The 27,846-nt window shown below is 33.2% G+C and overlaps 1 protein-coding gene across 1 annotated transcript in view; it reads left to right on the forward strand.

Annotated features, from left to right (window-relative positions):
• Positions 1-27,846, forward strand: part of CCDC102B (coiled-coil domain containing 102B) — a 525,678-nt gene that overhangs the window by 158,268 nt on the left and 339,564 nt on the right. Inside the window, 1 exon segment of the mRNA XM_031946694.1 lies at positions 14,715-14,807. Coding sequence (XP_031802554.1) covers positions 14,715-14,807 — 93 coding nt within the window.

Here is a 27,846-nt window from a genome sequence, read left to right on the forward strand (position 1 = left end):
TTACACAAGATTTAGAAATTATACCTTGAAGGACCATAAGTCTTGGAATAATATATTTCTTAGAGCAAAAGATTTGGGTTTATGACCAAGAATAACTAAAATTAAGTATAATCTGTATGGAACAGAAAAAAGACAAATTTAATGAATTCAGAGACTTTCAAAAGAGTTTAAGGGAAAATTAAACATATAACATCCAGGAGGAATGTAAACATAAAGGAGAAATAAGGGACTAAATAAGATCAAATCAATTACTTCTTTTATATGAAAATACTATCAATTCTTTTATGTCAGTTATTTTTTTTGTTTGTGTGCTTTGAAATAGTTTTGGGCTGAGCTGAGTATGATGTGGTGATTCTATTAAAAAACAAAACTATGTATTAGAAATAACAAGGAACCATTATCTCACACAAATGAAGCAAAAAAAAAAAAAATAAAGATAAAGAAGCTACTGGGGGTAGAGTTGGAAACCCACAATGGGTTAAAGAGGAATTACATATATATATATATAAATATATAATATATGTGTGAATTAATGTATGTATGTATGTATGCATGCATGCATGCCAGTATAAAAGTTTTTTTTTTTTTTTTTTAATTCAGAAAGAAATGAGGACAGGGGAGAAGGTAGGAAGAAAAGAAAAAGGGAGGAATCTTGGAAAGGTGGATAGGTTAAGGAATAGGATGGCAAGGTAGTTGGTAAAAATAAAGCAGAAGAATGAGGAGGGATAAAAGTTAGGTAAAGAAGACTGAATAAAAATAGGAAGAAGGAAAATATATAGCAAATAATTATAGCTTGGAATGTGAATGTTACATTTTACCCATAAAATGAAAACAGATAGTATATTAAGAATTTGAATTCAACAATATGTAGCTTTCAGGAAATGCTATAAAATGAGAGATAAACAAAATATAAAATAAAGGCCAGCAGCAGAATTTATTATATAAAAATAAGGTGTAATAATCATAATTTAAGATAAAGTGAAAGGTAAAATAGAGTTAAACCACAGGAAAAAAAATGGAGTAAACTCTACTATGTGTCAGTTCTATTATTCAATATTGTTTTAGATCATTTAAAATAACTAGATAGTATAAAATATCTTAGAGAAAACCTGCCAAAACATATACAAGGCATATATGAACATAAACATAAAGTTAAATCTACATAATTGAAGTAATTTTTTGTTAATGTTCATGTATCTTTAAAGTTAATATAATAAAAAGTGACAATTATACCTAATTAATTTATTTATGTAATGCCATGCCAATTAAATTACTAAAAATTATCTTGCTGAGTTAGAAAAATATAACAAAGTTCATTTAGAAGAACAAAAGATCAGGACCTTCGAAGAACGCAGGGGGGAAATTATATAAATGATATAAAATATACGGATTCAGATCCTAAACTATATTAAAAGGTGAGAGCACTGCTGAAGTGTCAAATGGATAATTTGGATTATTATTATATAAATAAAACCTATATAGCCAAGAATAATAGGAATGAACACAATGGGGGGAGAAAGTTTTATGGACAATTAGTAAGACAGAATGTGATTGGCTTGGGATCTTTCTAAGTCAATAATGAGCTGATTGAGTTAGGGGGAAAAAACATATAGAAAGACTTGCACTAATGAAAAAAAGATTATGTCCTTCAGAGAGACAGAGAAATGAAAATAACATTAGTATGATCTTATGTATATGTGAATGAGTGTATATTTGTGTATTTTATAAATGTCTATATGTGTTTAATTGTAACCTTCTTTGGATGGGTGTGGGAAAAAGAGAGAAAAAATACAGTTAAAAGGGCACAGCTGAGATCAAAAGAAGACCTACAAGGAAACAGAGAAAATCTGGATAGCTTTGAAAACAATATGTTGTATTTATGATATAGGTTTTCTTGAAATGGAAATTTATTGTTATATTAAATCCCATCCTCTTCTGTTCTTTACATGGCAATGTCTTTTTATTTTATTTTATTTTATTTTGTACTGAAGTTTAAATTAATTTAAAAACTTTCAAAAGAAGAAAAAGAGGCTATTTTTTTTTTCTGGTGAATTTTGGATATTGCTGAAGCCTAGCTTGCAGATCTTTAAAAAATATTTAATATTTTTATTTTCCCAATTAAATGTAAAAACAATCAACATTCTTTCCACTAATTTTTTTTGAGTTCCAAATTATCTTCTTTCTCACCTCCATTTAAAAGGCAAGTTATGTAATATAGGTTATACATTGTAGTTATGCAAAACACAGTTTTTACATAAATCATGCTGTGAAAGAAAAGAGACAAACAATAAACTAAAAAAAGTAAAGCAAAAGTATTTTTGATCTGTATTCAGACTCCATCAGTAATCTCTCTGAAGATGGACAAAACCTTTCATCTAAGTCCTTCAGAATTATCTTTGATAATTGTATTGCTAAGAAGAGCTAAGTGATTTGTCACATGATTATCACTATAATTATCACAAAATGCTGGTTCTACTATGTACAATGTGCTCCAGGTTCTGTTTATTTCATTTTGTTCCTGTAAGTCTTTACAGGTTTTTTTTAGAGCATCCTGCCCATCATTTCTTATAACATAGTAATATGCCATCATAATAATTTACAACTTGTTCGGCTACTTTGCCAAATAAAGGGCATCTTACTTTCTACTTATTTTTCACTATTAAAGGAGTGGTTACAAATATTCCATATATATATATATATATATATATATATATATATATATATATATATATTTCCTTTTTCTCTCTTCTTTATTTTAAAATCTCTTTGGTATTCAGACTTACCTAGTAGTGGTATTTCTTGGACAAAGAGTATGCATGATTTTATAATTCTTTGAACATAATTCAAAATTGTTCTGCAAAGTGGTTGAATCTGTTCACAATTCACTACTCTGCCATGTAATTAGTTTCAATTTTCCCACTTCCACTCCAAAATTTTCCACTTCCCAAAAGGAAAATGTGACAGAAGACTGTCATATAAGTCAATCTGATTGGTGTGAGGTAGTATCTAAAATCTCTTTTAATTTGCACTTCTCCAATCAACCAGTGATTTAGAGCATTTTTTAAAAATGAGTTTCAATAGCTTTGATTCCTTTTTTTTTTTGAAAACTAGCTATTCATATGCTTTGACCTTTTATCAATTGAGGAATGATATTTCTATAAATTTTACTTAAGTTTTTATATATGTGAGAAATGAGATTTTTCAAAGAAACTTGCTATAATCCTCCCAAAGTATGAATTTCTCTCCATGTTATTTTCCTCTTGTTTATTTTTCTTGCTTTCTCCTTTCATCATGCCCATTCTCAAAAGTGTTTTGTTTCTGATTTTTCTGTCCTCCCCTATATCAGCATCCTATCCATCCCCCTTCTCTGATCTCCTTCCCCTTTTACTTTTCGGTATGGTATAATAGATTTCTACACCCATCAGATTGTGTGTCATTCCCTCTTTGAATGTCTTTGATGAGAATAAAGTTCATTTTATCACTTACCCTTTCTCCCCATATTCCCTTTCACTGTAAAGTCCATTTTGACCCTCTTTTATGTTAAATATTTTATCCCATTCTATTTCAACCTTTATGCTTATCTCAGTGAGTTCTTTTGTCTCACTTCTTAATTTTTTTTAATATAATCCACCACATTCAATTTTCACCTATGCTTTCTCTCTATGTAAGCTCCTTCTAACTGCCCTAATAATAAGAACATTTTTAGGCGTTATAAGTATTGTTTTTCCCATGTAGGAAACTATGTAAACAGTTTAAGGTTATTTAATTTTTTATGATTTCTCTTTCCTGTTTATCTTTTTTATGCTTCTTTTGAGTCTTTAATATAAGTCAAATTTTTTATTCAGTTTTGAACTTTTCATCAGGAATTCTTGAAAGTCTTCAATTAAATCAAATGTCCATTTTTTAACTGAAGAATTATATTCAGTTTTGTTGGGTAGTTAATTATTGGTTGTAATCGTAGCACTTTTGTCCCCATATTTCAAGCCATCCCACCCTTTAATGTAGATACTGCTCAATCTTGTCTTATCCTGACTTGTTCTACAATAATTCACTTGTTTCTTCTTTTTTTGTTGTTTTTTTGATTCCTTCCATTATTTTTCTCCTTGACCAGGGACCTCTAGAATTTGGCTATAATATTCCTGGGAATTTTCATCTTGGGATCTTTTATAGGAAAAGGACTCTAAATTTCTACTTTCTTCCCTGGTTCTGAAATATCAGGGAAGTTTTCCTCGACAATTTCTTGCAAGATAATATCTAGGCTTTTTTTTTTTGTTGTTGATCATGGCTGTGTCAGGTATTCCATTAACTATTCAATTCTCTCTCCTGAATCTATTCTCCAGGACAGTTGCTTTTCCAATGAGATGTTTCAAATTTTCTCTATGTTTTCCTTTTTGATTTTGTTTTATTGTCCCTTAATGTCTCATAAAGTCAGTAGCTTCGACCTTCCCAGTTCTTTTTGTTAAGATATTATTAACTTCAGTAAACTTTTGTACTTCCTTTTCTGTTATGGGCCAGAACTCTGAACTTGAAACAAAGGATTCTTACAAGATGCATTGATTTGATCCTACAAGGAGATGTTATGGGCCAGAACTTGAAATAAGGTACTAAGTGGAATTGAGGAGACAATGGTTAAATCTAGTTTAGCATTGATTTAATCCTACAACAAATAATGGTTTCCTAGTCATATAATGATTGATTTGTACTCAGTATGGGCCATATAAGTGATAACTCACAGCCACATCCATTCATCCCATCTCACACCACCTTGGTGGCAGGCTCTCCTCCTTCACTTCTCCACTGAAACCAAGACTCCAGAAAGCATTTAAGAAAGCTAGCTGAGTCCCAAGCGAAGGGGATAAGACTTTGAAAGAGACAATAAAGGATTTTGACTTTAACACCTGGTTACCTATGTGGTGATTACTGAACTGAAACGAAGGTTGCTCCAGGACCCCAAGAAAACCCCAACAGAGAAGATTACATTTTAGAGAGAATATTACATTTTGGTGCCTGAACATGGGACCAAGAACCTTCATATGTGACCCAGAAATTAGGGTGAGTACAAAAAAAGACAAAGAAACTTTGCTAAGGGTTAAAGTAGTAGTATTCCAGCTAAAATGAGGCAGATGTTTAGAAAACAGCCTTCTTTTCCAATTCAAGGAAACTGTGTAGAGAGCATTGTCAAACTTTTGAAAAACCAAGGTTTGATTGTAATTTGGGAACAGATTTTAGAAACAGTACAGTACACATCTCCTTGGTTCTCTAATGAAAAAGAATTGAATCCAGATGAGAGGAAATTAATAGGAGAACAACTATGTCAATACAACAATGATTATGGACCTGACTCAATTTCCAAAGATCCTCTTTATACATACAATTTAACACAACTGGCTTTAAGAAATTATATAAGTATTAGAATAAGAAAAAAGAAGAAAGAGAAGAAAGGGGAGGATCCAGATAAACTAGGTGAAAAGGATGAAGAATCAGATAAGAATGGAATTAAGTACTATTCTGAGTGTAGTGCTTCACAGAAGAAGCCATTAGAGAATTCCCGATCCCCTAACTTTCCTCCCTCAATTAACCCTTCATGGGTGGAAGGAGAAGGAGGAGGGGAAGAGGTAGTAACACAGTCAGCACCACCTATGAAGCAGCCTATGACAAGATTACAAAAGACACTGATTAAGGCTAAGAAAGAAGAACAGGATATATCTGATTTAATAAATGCATACCCTGTGATTGAAGAGCTTGACTCTTCAGGTTAACAATGGAGAAGATACATTCCTTTTGATCTGGAGAAAGTTAAGGATTTGAAAAAGGCTTGCACTCTTTATAAGGCTACATCATCTTATGTTAAGATGTTATTAGGGAATTTGGCTTATGAAATCTTAACTCCTAGTGACTGGAAATCCATAGCAAGGACATGTTTCGAACCTGGACAAAACTTGTTGTGGCTTTCGGAGTATAGTGAATTATGCAGGATACAAGCCAACACAATAAGCAAACTGGAATTAATGTACAAATTACCTTTGACCAACTAGCAGGTGAAGGTCAGTATGCAGAGAATTCAGTACAGATTAATTACCACATAGAAGCATATAAGCAAATTGCTACTGCTGCTACAAAAGCTTGGGGCTGCCTCACAGGAAAAGGTGGAGGTGAAGCCTTCACAAAAATAGAGCAAGGTCCTAATAAAACCTTTGCTGATTTTGTGGGACACTTTCAAACCGCTGTCACAAGAACCATTGGAGAAAAGGCAGCTACAAGAATTATGGTAACACGACAGATTAAGGAAAAAGCTAATGAGGTTTGCAGAAGAATTACATGAGGACTACACAAAGATGCTCCTTTAGAGGAGATCATAAGACACTGTGTCACAATGGGCACAAGTGCTTATTACACCCACGCTATGATGAAAATGGGAAGACAGAGTTCCTCTTAGCAAGGGACTTCTAGAGAGATTCTTTGATGCTTTCAGTGTGGAAAAATTGGACATCTGAAAGCCCAGTGTAGGTATAGAGATAAAATGAGAGGACAAGATGAAGGAAAATCCCATGTACAAAATGCCACAAGGGCTTCCACTGGGCCCTTGTAGACTGTAGAAAATGACAAGCCAAGGAAAATGAGAGGCAGAGCCCAGCTCCAAGTTACAAAATAAAAGACAGGTGGGGCATGATGGCAACCTTGGTTATACATTTAGAAGTTCAGGACTCTGATGTGATCAATCAGCAAAAAAGCAATCAGATGGGAGAAAGGGATTACATAATCAATCAGCAGAAAAGCAATCACAGGGCAGAAAGGGATTACAATGGGTTGAGAATACAGGCTTTTTTTTTTTTAACCCAACAGAAGGATGGTGTCCAGTGCGAGCAGCTTCAATGTAATTGCCAGGTGATGAGGAGAAATCTAGAAAGTTGTAAATAGAAGGAACTAGAAAGGTTAACTGCTTGGGAAAAAGGGTTTGCTTGTGTCTCTACAGATAGAGAAGGAATCAGATGGGTGCCAACAAGCACCCAGAGAGAGACAGAAAAAAGAGAAAATCTCAAAACAAAGGAGAAGAAGACCTAAAAAAATGTGACACTGAAAGAGCATGGCTGATAATGAGACTGTTACAGAACTTCAAAACCCTCAGGAATCATTGGATGTCCTGAGATAAAAAAAATGTTGATAAGACTGTTGCAGAACTTCAAAACCAACAGGAATCATTGGACAATAGATTCCTTTTGGACTATTTCTAGGACTTATGGACATGTATAATTCTTTGTGTTAATCTATGTTATGTGTTACATCACTACTAGCCTGTGTTATATGACTATGTGCTGATGTAATTTATGCAATTATGTGTAATACCTCCCATATTGATGGATTTATGGATACCTGTTTTAAGAGTGAGAACCTTCAGGAATCCATTAATCTGATTTGATTTCCCATTTCCTTTGATTTTTTTCATCTCCCTACCTGAGACATCAGGGAGGGTGTGATCACCTCCTTATGGTGTTTTCACCCCTTTTTTGAGCAGTCAGGGAAGGCGTGATCGCCTCCTTTTTGGGGGTTCTCACCTCCTTGAGAAGTCAGGGAGGTCATGACCACCTATGTTCTAAAACAAAAGAAAACGGTAGATGTTGTGAGCCAGAACTCTGAACTTGAAACAAAGGATTCTTACAAAGTGATAAGTCAATGGAATTGATAGAGACAATAGCTATCTAATTTAGCATGGTTCAATATGATTGATTTAATCCTACAAGAAGATGCTATGGGCCAGAACTTGAAACAAGTACTAAGTGGAATTGAGGAGACAATGGGTAAATCTAGTTTAGCATTGATTTAATCCGACAACAAATAATGGTTTCCTAGTGATATAATGATTGGTTTGTACTCAGTGTGGAGTACATAAGCAAGGACTCACAGCCACATTCAATCATCCCATCTCACACTGCCTTGGTGGCAGGCTCTCCTCCTTCACTTTTCCACTGAAACCAAGACTCCAGAAGGCCTTTAAGAAAGCTAGCTGAGCCCCAAGTGAAGGAGATAAGGCTTTGAAAAAGACAATAAAATATTTGGACTTTAACACCTGGCTACCTGTGTGGTGATTATTGAACTGAAACGAAGGATGCCTCCAGAGACCCCAAGAAAACTCAACAGAGAAGATTACATTTTAGAGAGAATATTACACTTTTCCATTTGACCAATTCTACTTTTCAGGGCATTATTTTCTTCTTTGGATTTTTTGTACCTCTTTCATCATTTGACTCTTTCTTTCTTTCTTTCTTTCTTTCTTTCTTTCTTTCTTTCTTTCTTTTTAGCTGCTTTCTTCTGTATTTTTTGTGCCTCATTTACCAAACTATTGACTCTTTTTTTGTGATTTTCTTGCATCACTATCATATGTCCTCCCAATTTTCCCTCTATCTCTATTACTTGATTTTTTAAATAATTGTGGTCTCTTCCATGACCTGAGGAATATTTTTTTTCAGGCTTAGAATGTAGGAGTTTTGGCTTTGCTGGCTTAGTCTGTTTGCTTTTTTTTTTTTTTCCTGTTGCCATAATAATTTTTTTATCATCAGAATATTTTTCCGGTATTTGCTTATTTTTAAGCCTGTTTTTTTTTTTTACTTTTAACTTTATGCTACAGTTGGATTCTGCAACTGGAATGGATGGAACACTATCCCAGAATTCAGGTTTATTGTGTAGCTACATCAGAGATAAATAACGCAACTCTAGATTTTTGGCTCTTCCTAAATGTTATGATCTAAGGAAATGTATGTTTTCTCCTTTATTATGAACTGATCTATTATGAAAAATCATTACTTTCCACCTTGGGCTCTGGTATACTAATGCCACTCCTTGTTCTGGGACTGAGACTGCAGGACAATCAAACATAATCCTGTACCCAGTGGCAGCAATGGAATCCTTGCAATTTCTTTCTGAACAATTTGTCTTCGTCCCTTTCCATATGAGTGGGCCATAAACCACCAGTGCTACTATTGCTTCCATTACTCCTAACACCTGGGCATGATTTTCCAAGGCTTGGTTTGGGTTGGTGAAGTCTATGCTAGACTGCATTATGATGCAACAGACCTTTCTTGCTAACCTTCTAAGTTGTCTTGGGCTGGATAATTGTTTCAGTCCATCTTTTTTGTGAATTCTGCTGCTCTAGAAATAATTTTGAGTCATTATTAGAAGACATTTTGAGAAGTTTAGGAGAGCATTAAGGAGAGTCTCCACCTTTCTCTGCCACCTTGACTCCATGTTCCCTAGTTTGGAGAATCTTAAACATAACCTTGCTGACACCTGAAATAAGTGCAATTGTTGAGTAATTTGTACATTCCTTGGCTTAATGTTCTTTAGGATAGGAATAAAAACTGATCTTTTCCAAACTAGTGGCTGCATTTGAGTTTTCCATAGTTTGCTGATATATTGAGTACAGCACTTTAACATCAACCTGAAAAGCATTTTAAAAAGCTCACCTGAAATCCCATTATTTTCACTACCTTTATTGTTAATGCTGCTTCCAAAGCCTACTTGACTTCATTTTCCAGAGTTTCTGGCTCTAGATCAGTAATCAGATTATTAAGGTTATTGGTGATATTAAGATCTTTATTATATAATACTTCTATATATTCTTGCCATCTCTTATTTATCTTTTCTACTTAAGTCCTTACTATTTTGTAATACATTTTATTATAATCAATTTAAGCATTATGTAATCTGACTAGAATATAATTTCTGAATATAAAGTCAGGAATTGATCCTTAGTTAAACTTTGTTTTTCCACTGACAGTTAACCAGAGTAAGTGTGAGATCAATTTTATTGGATAGAATTCAATTTTATTATTTAATAGCTCTCCTAATGAATTGCTTTATAATACTGAACATTGTTTTTCTTATAAAATTTAGAAATAATCCCATCTGTTTTACAATCATCTGCTTTACACAAGAGTTTTATCTTATTTTTAGTGCTTATTTTTGCATCTGAATCTTAAAATTTTCCTTCTGTTAATTGCATCTTAAGGGAATATAGAAATCTCTCCTATTCTAACGTTTCTTTTAAACAGTTCTTGATTTGTCTACTTTAACAAACTATCCAAATGTCACTGGCACTTTACCTCTATCTCTTCATCTCTAACCTGATAATCTACTAGTTACCTAAATGATTTTTATTCAGACTCTCTAGGTTTTCATCTTTTATTTATATGATTGCTTTTTTTTTCTTTTATCCACTCATGATGCCCTATATAAATCTTCGTAATTTAACATTCTCTGCATAAACTTCCAAAGTCCAAGGACTTACTGATTATTTTTAACTTTTATAAAATTTAATATATATTTTTTTACATTACAATAAATATTCACCCCCCCCCACTCTACTCCTTTTTGGAATTCTCCCTTGTAACAAAGAAAAACAATCAAGCAAAGAGAAATAAAATAATGATCACATATGAAAATATATATCATGTTTTTCCCTTCCCCTTTTTCTCTTTCCCTTTCTCCCTTTCTCCCTCTTTCCCTCTTTCTCCATTTCTCTGTACCTATTCCTGCCTCCAATACAATCTGCAAAACAAATGGCTTTTTTGTTAGTCATTATATCTTCATCATCATCATCACCACCAGCACAATCATCATCATTATCAACATTATTAGTATTAGTCCTTACTATTCACTTTTAACAAATCAAACAAAGAAAGCACCTATCATGTGTAAGACATAGTTCCAGTTCCATGGTATACAATGATAATTATTAAAATATTCTATTCCTAATTATAAAAGTCATTGTGTATATTCTTCTTGCACTGTTTGTTTTATTTTGCATTAGGCCATGACATTTCTCACTTTGGTACCAGTACTTTTCTATCAAAAATAATGCCATTATAAAGATTTTGTTATATATTCAACATTTATTTCTTCATTTGAGTTTCTTGGTTTAGTACAGATAGGACTGTTTTTTTAAAAAAATCTCTCTGAACAGTTTAGTCACTTTTTCTTATTTTTTTTTCAAGAGAAGCTGAAGATCGAAAACTATATTATAAAACAGCAGTCATCAAAACCATTTCATTCTAGCTAAGAAATAGATTGGTGCATAGCCTAGACACACATGACATAATAATCAAGGCCTATAGTAATCTAAGATTTGATAAACCCCAAACTCTAGCTTCTGGGATTTTTTCCCTCATTATTTTAAAAAATTGCTGGGAAAACTGGAAAACAATATGTCAGAAACTTGGCATAGACTTACATCTTACAACCAATACCAAAATAAGGTCAAAATGGTTACATGACTTGGCCATAAAGCATGATACCCTAAGCAAATTAGGAGAACAAGGGATAGTTTATCTATCAAATCTTTGGAGAATGGAGAGATTTATGATTAAAAAAAAGTAGAGAATATTATGAAAGGCAAAATGGACAACTTTGTTTACATTAAATTAAACAATCTTGCATAAACAAAACCAACAGAAACAAGATTAAAAGGGAAGTGTAAAGTTGAAAAAAATTTACAGCCCATGTTTCTGATAAAGATCTCATTTCTAAAATATATAAAGAACTGTGTCAAATTTATAAGAATACAAGACATTCCCCAATTGATAAATAGTCAAAGGATATGATCAGACTATTTTCAGAAGATGACCTTAAAGCCTTTGATTATCATATGAAAAAAATGCTCCAATCACTATTAATTAGAGAAATGCCAATTAAATTATTTCTGAGGTACCAGCTCATACATCTCTGATTGGATAAGTTGACAGGAAAAGATAATAATAAATATTGTAGGAGTGTGGTAAAACTGGGATATTAAGTGAAGTTGTGAAATGATCCAACCATTCTGGAGAGCAATGTGGAATTATGCCCAAAGGAATATAACACTGTGCATACTCTTTGACCCAGCTGTGCCATTACTGAATCTGTATCCCAAGAAAATCACAAAGGAGGGAAAAGGACCCACATGTGCAAAAATGTTAATAGCAACTCTTTTGTGATAGCAAAGAACTGAAAATGATTAGATGTCCATCATTTGGGGAATGGCTGAATAAATTGCAGTATATAAAGTTAATGGAATAATATTGTTATATAAAAATTATGAATAAGCTGATTTTAGAAAAGCCTGGAAAGATTTACATGAACTGATGCTGAGTGAAACAAGCATTACCAGGAATACATTGTACACAATTGCAAGAATGTGTGATTTCAACCATGAAATAATTGATTCTTCTCAGAGTGATCTCAGTGATCAGTGACCCAAGAGAATTCCAGTAGACTTTGAATAGAAAATGTCATCTGCATCCAGAAAAAGAACTGTGGAGATTGAACATAATTTGACACATTCTATGTTCATTTCTTTTTTTCTGTTTAATTTTTTCTCTCATGGTTTTACCTTTTTGCTCTAATTTTTCTTTCCCAACATGATTGATAAAAGTGATGTATATTTAAAATAAATAAATACATTTTTGAAAAAAGAAGATCTATAGAACAATAGTTAGTGGAGATGGAAGGATGAAGCAAGAAATTTTTTTCAGGATAGAGATGAAATGGATATATTTGTAGGTAGTAGTAAGTGAAGTAGTAGTAAGTGAGGAATTAAAATTAGAGATGACAGAGAAGACAATTTTGTGTGAGGAAAGGAATAGCATTGCTTGATCAAGTAGAGAGATAAGATTTTGTAAGGAATATGAGTACTTCATTATTTGAGATAGAATTTAATGAAGAGATAGAGGCAAAAGACATTTGAGTAATAGAAGATGAAGAAAGTGAGAGAAATAGTTCGGGGTAAGAACTTGGAAGTGAAAATGGAATATTTCTTTGGAATGAGGAGTAAGTAATATTACAATATCCCTGTTTTGACCAGTGAGATGAGGAGAATGAGTGAAAGTGAAATCTATACTGGAATGGATGACCAGATAATCCATATAATTAGGGAGAAGCTAAATTCCAATGATAGCTATTGGGCTTCAGGAGTGGAAGAAGAAAAGATTAAGAATGAAGGAAAATGGCAGACATTCCAGAAGGCCCAGTAGAATAGCTGGGTGGTTTTTGATTGAAACATCATCATGAGAGATTTGAGATGAATCAAAATAAAACAGATGAAGAAGAGGTGGGAGATGGGGAATGAAAGATAATCTATAGGAATTCAGAATCATTGGGATGTGAAAGATGTGATTAGATATGAAAGCATTCATTATTGAGTGGAGGGCACCAATTTTCTTCCACCAATAGGTTGGATATTGGCCTACAGGAAAGTGCTACATGAGATACAAGGATCATATTCTGGTCATTCCCAAATGGTTAAAGGATGCGAGCAGACAATTTTCAGATACTGAGATTAAAGCCATTTTTAGTCATATGGAAAAGTGCTACAAATCACTATTAATTAGAGGAACGCCAATTGAAACAACTCTGAGGTACCATTTCATATCGCTCACATTGCCTAATACGACAGAAAAAGATAATGATAAGTGTTGTAGGGGGTGCGGGAAAACTGGGACAATAAGGCATTTTTGGTGGTTGTGAAATGATTCAACCATTTTGGAGAACAATTTGAAACTATTCCCAAAGACTATAATACCGTGCATAGTTTTTGACCCAGCAGTGTCACTACTAGGACTGTATCCCAAGGAAATTATAAATGAGGGAAAACAAATAAGTGCAAAATGTGCAAAAAATGTTTGTATCAGCTCTTTTTGTAATTGCAAAAAACTGGAAAAATGAGTAGATGCCCATCAATTGGGGAATGCCTGAATAAGTTATGGTGTATGAAGGTTATAGAATATCTTTATGTTTTAAAATATGATAAACAAGTTGATTTTAGAAAGGCCTGGAAAGGTTTACATGAACTGAGTAAAACAAGCAGAACTAGGAATACATTATGCACAGTAACAGCAAGAATGTATAATGATCAACTATGAAAAATTTGGTTCTTAGTGATTCATTGATCCAATAAAATCCAATAATCTTTAGATATAAAATGGATGGATGAGAAAAATCATCTCAGTTCTATATCTTTGTGCTCATTATGTACATATCTTGATTTTCATATTTTTAGCATTAATTCTATTTTTCTACTATTCAGTTTCTTTTTTATTGGTATAGTTATTTATCACACAAAAATTTCGTTAAGTTTTATTTAAATGATTTGTCTTTTATGATTATCTTTATGCCCTGTTCTCTTTTCCCAGTAGTCAAGGTTATAAAAAACTACTTCTTTTTGTTCTCTAACTTTTTCAAAAGTTGTTTTAACATTTTGGTCACATAGTAATTGATAGTATAAACTGATGGTGTAATACTATTATCTGCCTAATTACTTTCCAGTTTTTCTATCATTCTTTTGAAATAGGAATATTTCCTTCAATGATTTTTGTTCTTGAGATTATTATATTAAAAACTTTTTCATTTTTAAACTTCTGTTTTTTGCTTACATAGTCAACTTCATTTTTAATACTTTATATTTTTAATAAATACCAAATTATGTCACAATATAGCTTAAATTATAATTTGCCCTATCTGCCTGCTTTTTCTTAATATTTACCTTGACATCTCCTTATTTATTTTGATTTATTATGATGCCAAGTAATTCTGAATTTTAATTTTTCTTCCTTTGATCTCATCTTCTTATAATAAACTGCTGATAATACTAAAAATTATTTAAAATAATATCTTTGGAATATGCTTTTAAATTTTATGATTATCAATTTATGATTATTTTCTAGTCTAACATAGTCCATGATCTACAGGAAAATGAAGAAGAAAAAGTTTCTGAAGACAGAAAGGATGAAGCAAATTGCCAAACCCGTAAGGACAGATTAATTTGTGAACTGAGAGCAGAGGTATGTTTTTGTTTTGATTTTTGCTACTATTTTGCATTGTCATATGTAAGCTATTATTATAAATACATTGTATAAATCTGCTTACATAGTTAATATTGTGCATATCATAAATGTGCTGATTTTAAAGACTAGTTAGATTTTCCCTTTTTTTTTGTACAACATATTCAAAAAATCATGTGAAATACAATGTAAATTTCTCACCCTAATGAAAATAAAACCCCTCAAGATAGAGTTTTTCAAAAGAGAGATGGAGAGAGGAAGAGAGAATTCTTTTTTTTTTTTTTAATTATAGCTTTTAATTCACAAGATATAAGCATAGGTAATTTTCAGCATTGACAGTTGTAAATCCTTTTTTTTCCCAACTTTTTCCCCCTTTCCCCAAGATGGCAGGTTGACGAATACATGTTAAATATGTTAAAGTATAAGTTAAATACAATATATGTATACATATCCAAACAGTTATTTTGCTGTACAAAAAGAGTTAGACTTTGAAATAGTGTACAATTAGCCTGTTAAAGGAAATAAAAAATGCAGGTGGACCAAAATAGAGGGATTGGGAATTCTATGTAGTGGTTCATAGTCATCTCCCAGAGTTCTTTCCCTGGGTGTAGCTGTTTCAGTTCATTACAGCTCTATTGGAACTGATTTGGTTCATCTCATTGTTGAAGAGAGCCACATATGTCAGAATTGGTCATCATATAGTATTGTTGTTGAAATATACAATGATCTCCTGGCCCTGCTCTTTTCACTCAGCGTCAGTTTGTGTAAGTCTCTCAAGGCCTTTCTGAAATCATCCTGTTGGTCATTTCTTACAGAAAAACAATATTCCATAATATTCATATACCACAATTTATTTAGCCATTCTCCAATTGATGGGCATCCACTTAGTTTCCAGTTTCTGGATACTATGAAGAGAGCTGTCATAAACATTCCTGCACATACAGGTCCCTTTTCCTTCTTTAAAATCTCTATGGGATATAAGCCCAGTAGTAACACTGCTGGGTCAGAGGGTATGCATAGTTTGATAACTTTTTGAACATAGTTCCAAATTGCTCTCCAGAATGGCTGGATGCATTCACAATTTCACCAACAATGTATCAGTGTTCCAGTTTTCCCACATCCCCTCCAACATTCTGCATTATCTATCCCTGTCATTCTAGCCAATCTGACAGGTGTGGAGTAGTATCTCAGAGTTGTCTTAATTTGCATATCTCTGATTAATAATGACTTGGAGCATATTTTCTTATGTCTAGAACTAGTTTTAATTTCTTTGTTTGAGAATTCTTTGTTCATATCCTTTGACCATTTATCAATTTGAGAATGGCCTGATTTCTAATAAATTAGACTCAATTCTCTATATATTTTAGAAAGGAGGCCTTTATCAGAACCTTTGACTGTAAAAATATTTTCCCAGTTTATTGTTTCCCTTCTAATCTTCTCTGCATTAGTTATTTTGTACAAAAACTTTTCAATTTGATATAATCAACATTTTCTATTTTGGGATCAATAACAATCTCTAGATCTTCTTTGGTCATAAATTCCTTCCTCTTCCACAGGTCTGAGAAGTAAACTATTTATGCTCTTCCAATTTATTTATAATCTCATTCTTTATGTCTAGATCATAAACCCATTTGATCTTATCTTGGTGTACAGTGTTAAATATGGGTCAATGCCTAGTTTCTGCCATACTAATTTCCAATTTTCCCAGGTATTTTTGTCAAATAGTGAGTTATTATCCCAAAAGCTGGGGTCTTTGGGTTTGTCAAACACTAGATTGTCCTTTGACCCTAACCTATTCCACGGATCAACTAGTCTATTCCTTAGCCAATACCAAATGGTTTTTGTAGCTGCTGCTTTATAATATAATTTTAGATCTGGTATAGCTAGGCCACTTTCATTTGATTTTTTTTTTCATTAAATCCCTTGAAATTCTTGACCTTTTATTGATCCACACTTAACACTGTATACCAAGATGAGGTCAAATTGGGTTCATGACCTAGGCACAAATAATGAGATTATAAATAAATTAGAGGAACACAGGATAGTTTACCTTTCAGACCTGTGGAAGAGGAAGGAATTTATGACCAAAGAAGAACTAGAGATCATTACTGATCACAAAAGAGAAAATTTGGACTATACCAAACTGAAAAGTTTTTGTACAAACAAAACCAATGCAGACAAGATTAGAAGGGAAGCAATAAACTGGGAAAGTATTTTTACAATCAAAGGTTCTGATAAAGACCTCATTTCCAAAATATATAGAGAATGGACTCTAATTTATAAAAAATCAAGCCATTCTCCAATTGATAAATGGTCAAAGGATATGAACAGACAATTCTCAGATGAAGAAATTGAAACTATTTGTAACCATATGAAAAGATGCTCCAACTCATTATTAATCAAAGAAATGCAAATTAAGACAACTCTGACATACCACTACACACCTTTCAGATCAGGGAAAGATAATGAGGAATGTTGGAAGGGATGTGGGAACTGTGAATACATCCAACCATTCTGGAGAGCAATTTGGAACTATGTTCAAAAAGTTATCAAACTGTACATACCCTTTGACCCAGCAGTATTACTACTGGGCTTATATCCCAAAGAGATCATAAAGAAGGGAAAGGGACCTGTATGTGCACGAATATTTGTGGCATCCCTCTTTGTAGTGGCTAGAAACTGGAAACTGAGTGGATGCCCATCAGTTGGAGAATGGTTGGCAATTTATTAATTGTGGTATATGAATATTATGGAATATTATTGTTCTGTAAGAAATGACCAACAGGATGATTTCAGAAAGGCCTGGAGAGACTTACACGAACTGATGCTGAGTGAAACGAGCAGGGCCAAGAGATCATTGTATACTTCAACATCATACTATATGATGACCAATTCTGATGGACTTGGCCATCCTTAGCAATGAGATCAACGAAATCATTTCCAATGGAGCAGTAATGAACTGAACTAGCTACGCCCAGTGAAAGAACTCTGGGAAATGACCAAAAACCATTACATTGAATTCCCAATCCCTATATTTTTGCCCACCTGCATTTTTGATTTCCTTCACAGGTTAATTTTACAATATTTCAGAGTCTGATTCTTTTTGTACAGCAAAATAATGGTTTGGTCATGTAAACTTACTGTGTATCTAATTTATATTTTAATATATTTAACATCTACTGGTCATCCTGCCATCTGGGGGAGGGGGTGGGAGGAAAGAGGGGAAAAATTGGAACAAGAGGTTTGGCATTTGTCAATGCTGTAAAGTTACCCATACATATAACCTGTAAATAAAAGGCTATTAAATTAAAAAAAAAAAAAAGAAATTCTTGACCTTTTGTTTTTCCACATGAACTTTATTGTTATTTTTTTCTAGGTCATTAAAATAGTTTTTGGGGCGTCTGATTGGTAAAGTGCTAAATAAATAGATAGTTTAGGTAGTATTGTCATCTTCATTATTTTTGCTCGCCCAATCCAAGAGCATTTAATATTTTTTTCCAATTGGTTAGGTCTTATTTGTATGGAAAGAGTTTTGTAGTTTTGCTCATAAAGTTTCTGATTTTCCCTTGGCAGGTTCCTAAATATTTTATACTATCAGTAGTTACTTTAAATGGAATTTCTCTTTGTAACTCTAACTGTTGGATTTTGCTTGTGGTATATAAGAATGCTGATGATTTATGTGTGGATTTATTTTGTATCCTGCAATTTTGCTACAGGTATGGATTATTTCTAATAACTTTTTAGTAGAAACTGTGGGGTTCTCTAAGTATATCATCATATATATCATCAGCAAAGAGTGATAATTTGGTTTCCTCAATACCTACTCTGATTCCTTTAATCTGTTTCTTAACTCTTATTGCCAAAGCTAGCATTTCTAATACAATATTGAATAGTAATGGTGATAGTGGGCAAGCTTGTTTCAATTCTGATCTTATTGGGAATGGTTGCCATTTGTCCCTATTGCATATGATGTTTACTGTTGGTTTTAAATAGATGCTACTGATTATTTTAAGGAAAATACCATTTATTCCTATACTCTCAAGTGTTTTTAATAGGAATGGATGTTGGATTTTATCAAATGCTTTTTCTGCATCTATTGAGATGATCATATGATTTTTGTTAATTTGGTTATTAATATGGCCAATTATACTGATAGTTTTCCTAATATTGAACCAGCCCTGCATTCCTGGTATAAATTCTACTTGATTGTGGTGTATTATCTTGGGGATAATTTTCTGTAATCTTTTTGCTAATATCTTGTTTAAGATTTTAGCATCAATATTCATTAGGGAAATTAGTCTATAATTTTCTTTCTCTGTTTTCAACCTACTTGGTTTAGGTATCAGTACCAAGTTTGTGTCATAAAAGGAATTTGGTAGGACTCCTTCATTCCCTATTTTTTAAAAAATAGTTTATATAGCATTGGGGCTAATTGTTCTTTAAATGTTTGGTAGAATTCACACATAAATCCATTTGATCCTGGGGATTTTTTCTTAGGGAATTGATTAATAGCTTGTTCTATTTCTTTTTCTGAGATGGGATTATTTAAGCAATTTACTTCCTCCTCTGTTAATCTGGGAAGCCTATATTTTTGGAAGTAGTCTTCAGTTTCACTTAGGTTGTCAAATTTATTGGCATAAAGTTGGGCAAAGTAACTCCTTATTATTGCTCTAATTTCCTCTTCATTGTTGGAAAGTTCCCCCTTTTCATTTTTAAGAGTAACAATTTGATTTTCCTCTTTCCTTTTTCTAATCAGATTTACCAAAGGTTTATCAATTTTATTGTTCTTTTTTTTCATAAAACCAACTCTTAGTTTTATTTATTAATTCAATAGTTTTTTTACTTTCAATATTATTAATTTCTCCTTTTAATTTTAGAATTTCAAGTTTAGTATTTGATTGGGGTTTTTTAACTTGGTCTTTTTCTAGCTTTTTAAGTTGCAAGCCCAATTCATTGATCTTCTCTTTCTCTATTTTATTCAAGTAAGTCTCTAAAGATATAAAATTTCCCCTTATTACTGCTTTGGCTGCATCCCACAAATTTTGGTATGATATCTCATCGTTGTCATTATCTTGAGTGAAATTATTAATTGTGTCTATAATTTGCTGTTTCACCCAATCATTCTTTAAGATGAGATTATTTAGTTTCCAATTACTTTTTGGTCTATTTACCCCTAACTTTTTGTTGAATTTAGTTTTTATTGCATTGTGATCTGAAAAGAAAGTATTTACTATTTCTGCATTTAATTTTGAGGGCTTTATGCCCTAATATATGGTCACTTTTTGTATAGGTTCCATGAACTGCTGAGAAGAAAGTATACTACTTTCTGTCACCATTCAGTTTTCTCCAAACGTCTATCATATCTAATTTTTCTAATATTCTATTTACCTGAAAGAGAATGCTTAAATCTGTATTCAGATACAATTAGCTTCTTCTCTTAGTTTTGACAGGATTTTTCATCATTTGAGTAGTGATGGATTATTGTACTACTGAGAATAACAAAGTCACGTATAATTAGTCATCCTAGAAAATTGTTATTATTTTGCATACAGTACATTTCACTTTGAATTCATGAAGGATTTTGAATTTTTTTTTTCCTGAGAGCACCCTCTTCATCAGGATCCATAGAAAATGAATATTCCTTCAGGAACACATACCATATTTTATTGAGCCATTCTCCATTTGGTGGGCATCTCTGCAATTTTCACTATTTTTTTGCCTTGAGAAAAGAGTTGCTATGTGTTGGAATCCTAGTATCAACTCAACTTGAAACAAGGTGAAAGCTCAAGGGTAATGTCAGAATCCTGGTGTTAACTCAATAGAATTGATAAAGTGCTTATTGGTTCACACCTTAGAGTGAATCCTTACCAGGTGATAAGTTGCTAATACTGATGGAAACAATGCCTGTGTTAATACCTTTAGAGAGAGAGCTCATAAATATCTAAGTACTCAATGGAGTTCACATGTTTGGGAGAGTTCAGGGTTTAGAAAGAAACACCAAATTCACACCTCCCTTAGGGCTAGAGAGCACTCTGGGAGATAACCCAGAATCCCTCTCCCTCCAGAAGGCAGAGTTAACTTTGGGAGATCAGATATAATAAGAAGCTCTTAGAGCTTGGGGTTAGTTACTTGAGAGGTTTCTTGGGGGAGATTTTCTTGGAAGCTCGAGAGAGTTTTACTTGGAGTCAGAGAGCGCTCTTGGAACCCACAAGCCCTATCTCTGCCTGGCTCCAAGAGCTCTTGCAGCTTTGTCCTTGGCTTCTGCCTCTGCTTTCTTCAGCCTCCAGTCAGCACCAAGTTGGAAGATGCAATGAATCTCTTGCCTCGAAGATAGGGCTTGTTCTAAATCAAAAGAAAAGGGGAGATGTTGGAATCTTTACAAAGTGTTAAAACATTGGAGTTGATAGAGACAACAGTTATCTGCTTTGGCATGGTTCAGTGTGATTGATTTGATCTTAGAAAGAGATATTTTGGGCCAGAACTTGAAACAAGGTACTAAGTAGAACTGATAGAACAATGCTTGTGTTTACACCTTTAGAGAGCTCATAAGTATCTAAGTACTCAATGGAGTTCACACGTTTGAGATAGTTCAGGGTTAGGGTTTTGTACTCTGGGATGGTCTTACAGCATACATTAATTTGTGCATTAGTATAAAAGGTGTATATCCTATTAGGTCTTGTCCCAGATAATTATATTGCTCTCTTAATGGCCTTTAATAAAATTCTAGCCACAAGCACTGGGTATGGAGTAAGGATTTGTTCTGGTTGTGCCGGGAGGTTTACCCACTCTATCACACTGTCTCCTTGATGACGGACTGCTGTGGGTGCCTCTTGGGTAGCAAAACTGATAGCTATGGATATTTTTTTGTATAAATAAGTCAATTTCTTCTTCTTTTTTCTTCCTTTTTTTTTTTTTTTTTTTTGGAAGCTCTTTTGGTATGCATGACTAGTGGCTGTATTGTTAGGCCAAAGGATATGCACAGCCCATTGGATGCATTATCCTTTGATCATTTATCATTTGGGGCATGGATTTTATTATTATTTTTATAAATTTGACTCAGTTCCCTCTGTGTTTGAGAAATGAGTCCTTATCAGAGAAATTTGCTTCAAGATTTTTACAATTACTATTGCTAATTGTATTTCCTTCTATTTATTCTCTCACCCTGCCCCTCCTCAAACCCTTTTCTTCTAACTATTGCCCTCCCCAACATGCCCTCTCTTTTATCACCCTACCTCCCTTTTCATATACCATTCCCCTCCTACTTTCCTGCAGGGTAAGATAGATTTCTATTCCTATATTGAGTATATATGTTATTTCTTCTTTAAGCCAGTTTTGATGAGAGTAAGATTTATTCTCTTCTCCTCACCACTTTCTCTTTCCCTCTACCATAATTTTTTTTCTTATCTTATTTATAGCAGTTAATTTGCACTATTCTGTTTCTCCCTTTCTCTTTCTCCCAGTATATTCCTCTCTTACACCTTAATTTCATCATTTTAAAAATGATGTAATTCCTATATATTCAACTCATTCTGTGCCCTTGCCACAGAAGGCACAGAGATGAATTGAATATGAAGATATGGTGTACATACGCCTAATTGCCATAAAAATGAGAAAGATCTTATGAATTACAAGTATCATCCTTCCATGTAGTAATGTAAACAGATAAATCTTATTATGTATCTTAAGATATCACTTTCTTGATTACTTCCTTATACATCTTTAGAATCCTTATCAAATTTTCCATTCAGGTCAAGATTGCTTGGAAGTTTTCTATATCATTGAATGACCACCTCTTTCTTTGAAGAATTCTTACTCAGTTTTACTGAGTAGGTGATTCTTGGTTGTAATACTAGCTGCATCGGTCTCTAGAATGTCTTATTCCAAGTTCTCCTGGTCCTTTAATGTAGAAGGTGCTATATCTTATGTTATCCTGATTACGGCTTCATTATATTTGAATTATTTCTTTTTGGATTCTTGGAATATTTTATCCTTGACCTGGGAGTTCTGACATTTGGCTATAATATTCCTAGGAGTTTTCATTTTGGGCTTACTTTCAGGAGGTGATCAGTAGATTCTTTCAATATCTATTTTATCAACTTGTTCTAGAATAGCAGAGCAGTTTTCCTCAATCATTTTTGAAAGCTGATGTCCAGCACATTTTCTTTCTTCTTCTTTTTTTTTTATTATGGCTTTAAGTAGACTACTAATTTTTAAATGATCTCTCCTGGATCTATTTTCCAGAATAGTTGTTTTCCCAATGAGATATTTCACATTTTTTTTCCTATTTTTGATTTTTTTTTACTTTTTCTTTATTATATCTTGATTCCTCATAAAGACATTAGCTTCCATTTGCCTTCTAATTTTTAAGGAATCTTTTTGCTCATTGAGCTTTTGTATCTCCCTTCCCAATTGTTTAATTTTGGTTTTTATGGGAATAATAACTCACTATTTGACAAAGACTGCTGGGAAATTGAAAACTAGTATGGTAGAAACTAGACATTGACCCACACCTAACACCATATACCAAGATAAGGACAAAATGAACTTTGGCAGAGTTCATTATTGAACATAAAATAGATAATTTTGATTATAGTAAGTTAAAAGTTTTTGTACAAACAAAAGTAATGCAGGAAAGATTAGAAGGGAAACAAATAATTGGGAAAACATTTTTACATTCAAAGGTTCTGATAAAGGCCTCATTTCTAATATATATAGAGAGAACTGACTCAAATTTATAAGAATTCAAGCCTTTCTCCAATTGATAAATGGTCAAAAGATATGAATAGACAATTTTCAGATGAAGAAATTAAAATCATTTCTAGTCATATAAAAAGGTGTTCTAAATTACTATTGATCATAGAAATGCACATTAAAACAATTTTAAGTTACCACTATGCATCTCTCAGATTAGCTAAGATGATAGGAAAAAATTATGAGGAATGTTGGAGAGGATGTGGGAAAACTGGGACACTAATGCATTGTTAGTGGAATTGTGAAATGATCCAACCATTCTGGAACTATGCCCAAAGGGTTATCAAACTGTGCATTCCCTTTGATTCAGCAATAATTCTGCTGGGCTTATAAACCAAAGAGATCTTAAAAGAGAGAAAGGGATTCACATGTGCAAACATGTTTGTAGCAGCCCTTTTCATAATGGCAAGAAACTGGAAACTGAGTGCATGCCTACCAGTTGGACAATGGTTGAATAAGTTATGATATATGAATGTTATGGAATATTATTGTTCTATAAAAAATGATCAGTAGGATGATTTCAGAGAGTCCTGGAGAGACTTACATGAACTGATGCTAAGTGAAATGAGCAGAACCAGGAGATCATTGTGCGTGGCAACAAGATTATGCAATGATCAATTCTGATAAACATGGTTCTTTTTAACAACGAGAAGATTCAGGTTCATTCCAATGATCTTGTGATGATGAGAGCCATCTGCACCCAGATAGAGGACTGTGGGAATTAAGGGTGGATCGCAACATAACATTTTCACTCTTTTTGTTGTGCTTTGCTTGAGTTTTATTTTCTCTCTCATTTTTTTTCCTTTTTGATCTGATTTTTCTTGTGTAGCAAGATAATTGTATAAATATGTATGCCTATATTGGGTTTAAGATGTATTTTACCATGTTTAACTTATATTGAATTATTTGCCTTTTAGAGGAGGGGATGAAGGGAAGGAGGGGAAAACTGGAAAACAAGGTTTTGCAAGGGTCAATGTTGAAAAATTATCCTTGCATACGTTTTGAAAATAAAAACTTTCTATAAAAGTGAAATTCAGGTAAAAATTGCTTTTTAAATTATTCTCTATAGATTTTTATATTTCCTCTTACACTACTCTCAATTATTTTCCTAATTTTTGTCTTTCTTTCTTACTTAATTTTCAAAATCCCTTTTGAGTTCTCACATAGCCTAAGCCCAATTTTTATTTTTCTTGGAGACTGGATATAGGAGCTTTGACTTTATCATCTTCTGAGTGTGCATTTTGATTTTGGCTTGTCATCATAGTAACTTTCAATAGTCAGAAATTGTTCCTATTGTCTGCTCATTTTCCTAGTCTAGTATTTGTTTTTTAACTCTGTTAAAGTAGGGTTCTGTTTCCATTGTCCCAAGCTTCAGGGATTTTGTGCAGCTGTTTTCAGAAATCCTTCTAGGGACCTTATCACAAGTATTCTTTTCTGCCTTGGAAGTTTTAGAAATGTATGTGCCACACTGTAGCTGTAAGATCTACTGTGCCAAAAGCACACTAAAACAACAGAGTATAGTTTTTCTGACTCCAGAGCCAGGGTTGAGGCTGGTTTGTAATAGTACCATCTACTCCCACCCATTTGTCAGAGAGCCTTTTTGATGCCATTTCAAGTCCTCTTTGGTGTCTCTGAGCTGATAGGTCCAGAAGCCTCTAGCACTGTTACTGATTCAGAGATCCTACTTTCCAGATGCTGGGGTCCAGAATGGGGTTGGGGTTGGAGCTGGAACTGCACTGGCCAAATCAGCCCTGTGACTGCAAGTAGGACTCCCACCCTGTTGTCATGAACCTATTTTGCTAACCTTCTAAGGTTTTTTTTTTTTTTTAAAGCTGGAAAATGTTTTACTCTGTAATAGGCCAGAACTCTGAAACAAGAATTCTTACAAAATTAACTCAGTGGAATTGATAAGATAATGGTTATCTAGTTTAGCATGGTGATTAATAGTTATCTAGTTCAATATGATTGATTTAATCTTACAATAAATAATGGTTCCCGAAAGATAAAATGATTGGTTTATATTCCGTATACTGCATATAAACTGGGATAAACTCATCCAGAGAGGGACTAGGACAGACTCCGGGAAAGACAGAGGATTAGAGGCTGGAGCACAAGCTTTCAGACTGAGACAGATTTCAAGACAGAGACTGTCCTGGTGATCCTCCTGCTTCTTCCACAGAAACCAAGACATATTCCAGAGGACTTCCAGAAAGCTAGCCCAGCCCCAGGCAAGGTGACAATAAAGACTTTTGGGCTTTATCACCTGGCTATTCTCTTGGTGATTTTACTCTGCTGAAAAGAAGGCTGGTCCAAAGGTCTCCAGAAAACCAACCATAACACTACACTACTCCATCTTTTCAGGTGTTCTGATTCACTAAAATTTGTTTAAGGTCCTTATTTAAAGGAATTTTGATAAGTTTGGGGGAGAACTTAGGAGAGATCCTGCTTTTTTTCTACTACCTTGTCTCTGCCATCTTGATTGTGCCTGCTTATATATTCACTTTTCAAGAAAAAAAACCTTTTTCAATAACATATACAAATGAAATCAATTGACAAGGAGGTGTTATTTGATGTTTAAACAACCCAATGGTATCAGTTCATAACAGAATCTGAGCTATTTTAATGCTACAAAGATATAACATTTGACCATTCTAAGATTTCTGATCTCAATACATATATTTCTTTGAGTAAAAGCTTATTAAAAGTTTAATCTATTGTAGGGTTTGCTGTGTCAGACTATTGTTATATTCAATGATGCAATTCACAAATTGCATAAAGTTTCTGGAGGACTAAATGATATTCTTGGCAAGGCAATGCAGAAATGAGATACAAATAGAGTACATTTATTTTTTTTATATCTCAATTATGATTGAGGTACTTTTCAAATTAAGTCGTGTTTTGTCATCCCACAAAAAATATAAATTTTCATTGATTGTAAATTCCTTGTTTTTTTTTTTTTCTGATTTGCTACAAAAGCAAAGATAATTATACAAAGACTGAGTGATTTAGATTTTCAGAAGTCTTAGCCTTTATGTTTATATAGTTCCTATATAAAGAGCTGAGGAAATCAGAAATTCTGATTAAGCATTTAAGGAAATGAAAAGTTCTGCAGGAAACTATAGAAGAAGATGAGTAAAAGTAATAAAAATTTGGCTCACTTTTTATATATTATTAAAGAAAATGTGGAAAGGTAGAGACAAGATAGTGAAGGCCTAAGCGCTTCCAAATTTCTTTCCAAACAATGTTAAATAATTCCTTTAAATTAACTCTTGATTGGCAGAAAAGGATGAGATGAACTAGTTTTCCACCACAAGGCAACATAGAACAATTGCAGGAAAGATCTATCTCACTCTGGTTTAAAAAAAAGGGGAACAAAATCCAGTGCAAGCAGTGTCCAGGTAAGCCAGAATGAGGCCTCTAGCAAGCAAGATAGATCAGCAATAAAGGACCTGTATTCCTGGAGCGGTAGGTCAGAAGGGCCAGCTATGAAGCTTCTAGTCCTTGGTGCAGCATGTGAATAGTAAGGCCCAGAGACTACATACTGAACCGCAGGCCAGTGACTTGAAAGAAAGATCAAATACAAATTAAGATGATGACAACAATGTTAAAATATTTGCATTCAAAGCCTCAAAGAAAAATGCAAATTGGTTTCAGGTCATAAAAGAATGGCTTGAAGAGTTCAAGAAGGATTTTTTAAAAAATAAAATGAGAGAAAGAAGAAAAATTGGGGATAAAATGAGAGTTCTATAAGTGTATCATGAAAAAAAAAAGCATCAACAGCTTGGTAAAGGAAGCACAGAAAGGGGAAAAGATTCACTGAGAAAAACCCAACTCCTTAAGAAATAGAATTGGCCAAAAGAAAAGGAGTAGAAAAACTAAGTAAATAAAGTAATTCCTTAAAAATTAGAATTAGGCAACTTAAAGCTAATGAATCCATAAGATATCAAGATGCAATAAAAAAAAATCAAAAGAATAACAAATGGAAGATGTGAGATATTTCATTAGAAAAAATTTTGACCTAGAAAATATACCCAGAAAGGACAGCTTAAAAATTATTGGACTACCTGGAAGCCAGGATCAAAAATAAAAACAATAGCTTATTTAACATCTTCTAAGACACTATCAGAGAAAACTACACTAGTATCCTACAACTAGAGGGTAGGATAGAAGTTGAAAAAATCCACTATTTACTTCCTGAAAGAATTCCCAAGGTGAGAAAACCTCTTGGAATATTATAGTCAAATTCTGGAATTCTCAGGTCAAGGAAAAATGTTTCAACCAGTCAGAA

Source organism: Sarcophilus harrisii, chromosome 1 (assembly GCF_902635505.1).
Source record: "Sarcophilus harrisii chromosome 1, mSarHar1.11, whole genome shotgun sequence".
Classification (NCBI taxonomy): Eukaryota; Metazoa; Chordata; class Mammalia; order Dasyuromorphia; family Dasyuridae; genus Sarcophilus; species Sarcophilus harrisii.